Raw genomic sequence first — 6902 nt, forward strand, 5'->3', positions numbered from 1 at the left:
TCTGAGTTTGACGTTAGAGCAGGCTTTAGCTGTACAGATTAGAGTTTTGGAACACTCTGAGCAACCTGCTCTAGTGGGAGGTGTCCTCTGCCCATGGCGGTGGGGGTGGAACTAGATGATCTTCAGATCCTTTCCAACTGAAACCACTCTGTGATTCTATGACACACAGCTTGGTAAGGGCTGACAGTTGCCGCTGCTTTTGCTGGTGCTGGTTGTAGTATCTGTTGTGCCTGCCACGGACAGTAGAAACATCCAAACAAAAATATGTATGAAGTCCTGGCATATAGAAATAATGAGAAGTTTATTGCTCCACAAGGTTTCTCTAAACCAAACAGGAAGTTAATTGAAAACAAAGAGACTGATTGAAACGCCTGCTCACAGCGGTGTTTTCCAGTGTGACTAATTGCAGATTTTATACTGATGTTTCCTTATTGCTATTTCTTTTGAACTTCCATTTGGTGCTCATTTCAGTTTAACAAAGCACAACATTAACAAATAAAAACCCCAGTGAGTGAGAATTGCACTGGGCTTTCACATACTCATTCAAAAGCTTTTTAGTTTTAATTAGTAAACCATATTACTTGTTCGAGTTTGAATTGATTGTTTCAGAGATGCCGTGCAGTTCGATTCATGAAGACTGGTGAAACCATCGCGACGCACAGAACATCTTGGGGACCCCTATGTAAATCAGCTGGTGAGTTATGAGTAGATGCCTACAAAAAGGGAACATGAAGTAACTGTCACTTCAAGATGCTTTTTGACTGGCAAAAGAACCTGAAGACCTGTGACATAAGGTTTCCATGCCCCCTTGCATGTTTTTCTGAGGAGCAGGCATTCTTACTGAGGCCGTGTGGCAGTGCGGAAAAGCATGTGCCCTCCGTGGTGAAGTGACTCTCAAATTATCAATGGAATGTAGAAAAGAAAAGGATAAAGTGCTTCATGTAGCTATTTGCACAGGGTAGCAAGTACAACAGGCACAAAATCAAACTGTTATTAAAATTGCAAAGTGTGAAAGCAGCTGTAATCTTTTAGATTGCAACCAGTCTTTCAAGTGTTTATGTTCTTGTTAGACAGCAATAATGCTGAGCTCTGAAGTCTAAAATAAGAGGAGATAAAGAGATTGTATTGCTGTGTTTCCTTGGATTGCTGGCATTGACTTCATCGCTACCATGAGAGAAAGTGGCAGAGCACAGGTGATGCACACCACCTTTATCAATCTGCTGGAGTGGTACAATACCGGGTAACAAAGGGCGACCACTACCAGTGTGTACGAGCAAGGTCTACTTCGTTACTCATCTGCCTCTTCTGCATTAACCCCAGCTATGTTTTCAAGGGCACTTGTGGCCTCTAACATTTTCAGTCATTTGGCCTCCTCCAGTCATTTGCATTCACATCTTATTCACATAAAACACCCACTGAGAGTATTTGTACACATCGGTATCAGAGTTCTAACACATAACTACTTGGAATATATAGAAGTCACCCCCTTTCCTTCTGCTGGTTGCCTGTTTTGCCAGTCATTTAAGGCTATTTTGACTGTGGAGGTAAGGTAATGCTGGACTGTTAGTTGGTTCAGGGTATTTTTCTCTTCTCTGCTGTGACAGTCGCAATGTTCTTTTGGACATAGAAACTCTCTGGCTTAGCATATTGTGTTTTTCTTACACTATATGCAAGCATTAATCTGTTAGAATAGGTGTTCAGCATTCATTTCTGAATTCGTTCTTTTTTTTGTGAACTTGGCAATACAGCTTTCTTTGTACAGCACTTACAACATGTAGATCTCACTCCCATTTTCACTGGAGACCCCAGCTCATTTCTAATATTGAAAAAGGGTCATTATATAAAAGGAACTCTGGTGAGAGGAGCTTTATTTGTGTTGTACTACACTGATTCCTAGGCAAAGGTAGCACTACCAGATGTTGTCTCCTAATTCCAGTTTGGATGCTCACATCCCATTTTAAGTGTGAGGCTAGATCACACAGTGGCATGCATCTCTGTGTGGAAGGAGACAACACGAATTATGGTGTCACGTAAACTGCTGGCAGTGAAACATGAAAAAATCTTTAATTGCTCTGCCTATACTGCTTGGCCATATGCCTGCTCCACTCACCAGAATGGGAGCTTAGAGATCCAGCACACATGGAAAATCCTTCCCTAAATACTTCTGTGTTTAAAAAAATGCTGCAGATGAGCATATAGCAAATTAAGTGGGTTTTAATCACCGCAGAGGATTAAGGTAGGAGAATGCTTCACGTCTAGGCAGATGAGTATTTTATTCTGAAGATAAGGCAGCATTTTGAAGTCATCAGTGCTGACACTTTAATTCTTATTCTAATACAAAATTACAGAGTTAAATTTGAAAGACACATCACATTCATGTGTGCAAGGAGTCTGCACTTGTATGTGGCTCACATACTTTCCCGTAAGAATCACTCGCCCCAAAAGGCTGATTTACTTCTGTATCGACAGCTCTGTGCTTCAACATGCATTTTGGCTAATTTGTGGGCAAGGCTTTTTTCTTATTTAGGAAAAGATCTGGGAATTTAAAACCTTTTTCTTTCAAATCTTGGTTTTTTTCAGGATCTGATTTGAAGAGACAGAAGGAGGCTGGCATCGGAGTTGGATACATCATCCTCATTGCCTTTGCTGGATTTGGCGTTGTGCTGGGAGTTGTGAGCCTTCTCGTCTTCATGTACCAGAGAAAGACAGGAAGATACAACTTCAGAATCAAGTCTGACAACTTCAGCTACCAAGTGTTCTATGATTAGTGATTTCCAGATTACCAGATGTAAGTACTAAATTATGATCAGTTAGTTTTTTTAGCTGTTTATCTCTTCCTGAAATGCTTAAATACCTGCAGATGAGCATCCTCTGTTTACGGGTATTTGAACCTCCTGTCCCGTTTGCTGTAGATGGAGGTCATAGAAGTAAGAATGAAATTTCTACTGTTCTTGCTTGTTTTCAAATCCTACAGACTACAGAGGAGGAAGACAGCTTTCTTTTCTTTGTCTTCCTTCTGGCCTCAGTCTCAGAGTATGTGGTACACCACTTTAGAAGTACACCAATGACCCGTTCCACAAAAAGTGTATCCCTTTTGGCTTCGGATGATGGATTGGTATAACAAGAGAAATTTTACCACTCTCTTTATAAATCTGCTTTGGAAGTTATCCCTTTGTGCAAAACCTTGTTTTTGTTTTGTTTCGTTTTGGCTGGTTGTTTGGTTGGGTTTTTTAGGGTGTGTTTTTAAAGAAAATAGTGGGATTTTAGACATAAAGAGCTTGAAATATTATTAATGGATAAGCAGTACTTACAAGGGCCTGCAGAAAGTCTGGAAAGACAGCTCTGAGGAGTGTTGACCACTACCATATGTTCTGCCTCTGCAACTTAAGAATCTAATACTTTTCCAGCATATCGCAGGATTCAGCACTTTTTCTGTAAAACGAGTATGTTCTAGCTACTCACCAACATTTGTATGTTTGCCCCTTTAAGAGGAGGAGAGATAGATAGGTGAGAAAGCTGACTGCTGAAAGAGAACACCTAACACTGCTTCACAGCTCAAGGATGGGAACAGGCTTATTTGATGTAGTTGCAAGAGTTTGTCAGTAACTCTTTCCTGATAGAGCCTTCATACATGACAATGCAGCTTCCATGACCACAGGAAATCTCCTAGACTCATCATGATGGTATTTACAGATAATTTAGTTCACTAAGTTCAATGACTCCATATGTATCACAGAGAAAGGTCAGGGAAGACTTTATTCCAGCTACCAGCTCCCAGAATCTTGCACAGTCATGATTAGCTCTATTTCCACCGGTCTTACATTATGAAGACCATACTCTGTAGTCATCTATAGGCAGCTCCTAGGAAGTCACTATAGGTGAGGGTGATGCTCTGATTGCTTCCCAAAGGCTGAGAAGGGCTTCCTGTTAGAAGCCCAAAGGGAAGGTACCCAGGGCTTTTTGGTACAGTGCCAGCAGCTGTACAGTTCCATTAGTAATAGAGATCCCACCAGAGAGCCATAATCCAGTGTAAAGAGGATACGTAGGTCCCTGAAGTCAAAACCTATATAGGAAGCCTTTGAGTCTCTCAGCTGAGAGAAGAATAGCTTGTCTTCATTCATCACTCTGAATCATTCATGAGTGGTCATGGGTGACTGCAATATTTGACAGCAATGGAAATTCTATAGTTGTGCTATGAGGTTGTAGCACAAAGGATATCGTCAAGCTCATAACATTGTACATTATGTTGAAGACTCAGCTAAGGGCTCCTTTTAGATACTCAGCTCTTATTTCCCATGTATTTACTTACCTTGCAAGGCAGTTGATTACCTTTCTCAGTCATGATCAGTTTGCTTTTTATTTTTTCCAGTTGTATCACGTCTCATCACATGAAGAACTGAAGCTTGTCTTCATTCAGCATTTGGCTTTCATCACGCTTCACAATGGTGGTCATGACTATTTACAACACGGACTCTTCCAAACTAATGTTGTATATAAAAAGTTTCAATACCTCCTTTTATTTACTCATTTATTTGTTAATCTGGCTCTTCCCTGGTGTCCTGAGAACTATTTGTCCCTGCAGCTCCAAGTTGAAGTGAATTTTGGCATTTTGGTTTTATTATGGATAAAATAGAGGGGAAAAAGAAAGACTTCATGGTTCTCTAATCAAGTTCCAATATTTGGCTCTCCCATTGTGCAATGTCACCATGTGCCCATCTTAGCATCACTTGTGCCATTACTACTGACAAGCTGCATGCTTCTATAAATATTCCAGGAAGTAAATCAAAAAACCCTGAGAGAGATTTCCTTTCCAGTTTGTAATTCACTGTTTACTTAAGGTGAGGTTGACACTTCGAGCTACAGCTTCAAACACTGAAGGCCTAATTGTGCAACGCCTTAAGCTTACAGAAGCTGGAGAGCAAGTATTGGATTTGCCACCAGATAAAGAAAAGGCACCGTGAATCTGAGGCTTAACCTACTCAGAGTGCTCTTCAGCATGAGTTTTGAGATTTAAATGTAAATTCCTTTATTAACAAGGACTCAGTGAAAAAAAATAGAAAAAGAAACTGGTTTTGTTACTGGCAGCCCCATTTTTGCAGATATGTCAATAGGTACCTGCATATTCTGTTTAATTACACCACAATGGTTGTGCAGTCAAACCACAGAGTGTGGTGCCCACCTGAGTGAGAGCGCTCCAATTGCAACTGAATAGTTATAAATTTGAGCTGAATTTTGCCTAACTGCAAGACCCTACCATTAGTGCAGCAGCACAGATTCAGTTTACATGCTCTACTGGTTACAACAACAGTCTGCTCAGCTGGATAAACTGGAACACAGTAAGCATCTCTGGCAGGACTCTTTCCTGGGGCACTGCTCTTCACTCCCTCAAACCTTCCAGCTCCAAGCCTGGCTGCCCCAAACCTCCACTTCAGTGAGTGTGTTAGAAGATGGAGAGTAAAGCAGTGTGGTAACTTGTCCCCACCACCCCTTGATTCTGACTGCCACATGCACTCCTCCTACACAGTGACAGAGTCTGCTATGTCTGGGTCACATGTAATCCAGTAGTTTACACTAAACAAGCTAATTCCTCTATAAGTTAAATGGACACCATTATAAATACATCAAGTGGAAATTGGCCATTAACTTGAATGCACAAATGCTCTTAGTAGCCATATCTCATATTTTGGATACTGTTTGCATTTGTTTTTTTCTATTTTGGTACAGAATAGCATCAGAAAGCTGCTTTTTTTACATGTCACCCCCTCCACCCCCCAGTCCAATTTCTGCTAGTTATTAAAATTACTGGGTAAAGGACTTCTACATTTTGCAAAAGGTTGTACTGATTTATCTTAGGTTATATAGACACCTTTTAAATATATCAATAAATTTCAGGATAATAATTTGCATTCTGATTTTGATTGAGGTGAGTCTATAAGGAACAGAAAACTTTGAGCTGTCTTTTCCTTGCTGAAATACCAGTTATCAGATCCCGATATAAAAAAGAGTTCCATTTGGTTTCAATTTATTAGTGAAACTGCAAATTATCTTTGCAGTCTCAGAGTGTGATGAACATAACCACTAGCTTTTGATTATGCAGGTGTCTCTTTTGCTCAATTTGCTTTCAAATATATAATGTGTTTGCCTTTTGGACACAGTGAAAGGAGAAGCTATTTTACTACAAATATTTTTCTAGTTTTTAGTACTTACAGTCCTGAACTGCTTGAAAGTGACCGGACTAGAGATTTGCCTATTGATTTCAGCCGAGCTATGCCATTTACAAAAGCTGAGCCCTCGTCTTCAGGATGAAATGCAAAACAGTAGCTTGTATTCAGTACCGTGTATGCTCATCAGAAACTGCTATTGTGACTGAGTCTGTTTAGCAGAGTTTTGGTGTCTTAATAAAAGCATTATTGTAACATTGGTGGCTTTTGTACTGTTATATTTTCCTTTTATGATTTAGTCACAAGTATTATGACGTGCATTGTGTGGATGTGGCAACTTCTAAAGAACTGTTCAAGTAGTAGCATAGTGTGCAAACACCACTCAAAACACAATACATGACCTTATCCAAACACCGACAAAGTGCCGTTGCCAGTCCCTTCTGAACATCTTATAGCCAGTGAATGCAGTGCTCTGGTCACGATGTTCGTTCCACCACATTTCAGTGATAGTGACTAGATCGCAGCTTGCTAGCTGCACAGTGGCTTCCAGCTCTTCCTTGCTGTGTGCATTGGTACAGACGCACATAAGTCGAGCTATCGACCATGTCACCCTTTTTAAAGGAACACACCTTCATTCCTTGGAGGCATTTCACAGGTGTTTCCTGTTAAGGAGGAAATGTATGAGGTGCATTAGGATCCCTCTGTCTCTACTGTTTCACCCCACCTGCTGCTCGGACAAGT

The 6902-nt window shown here is 40.5% G+C and overlaps 1 protein-coding gene across 1 annotated transcript in view; it reads left to right on the plus strand.

Annotated features, from left to right (window-relative positions):
• The window catches only part of UMODL1 (uromodulin like 1), a 49399-nt gene extending 43072 nt beyond the window's left edge, over nt 1–6327 (plus strand). The window contains exons 20-22 of the mRNA XM_065675697.1: nt 610–694; nt 2581–2788; nt 4370–6327. Coding sequence (XP_065531769.1) covers nt 610–694; nt 2581–2768 — 273 coding nt within the window. The 3' untranslated portion in view covers nt 2769–2788; nt 4370–6327. The remainder of the gene's footprint in view (nt 1–609; nt 695–2580; nt 2789–4369) is intronic.
• The last annotated feature ends 575 nt before the right edge of the window (nt 6328–6902 follow it).

This window comes from Lathamus discolor, chromosome 4, assembly GCF_037157495.1.
Source record: "Lathamus discolor isolate bLatDis1 chromosome 4, bLatDis1.hap1, whole genome shotgun sequence".
NCBI classification, from domain to species: domain Eukaryota; kingdom Metazoa; phylum Chordata; class Aves; order Psittaciformes; family Psittacidae; genus Lathamus; species Lathamus discolor.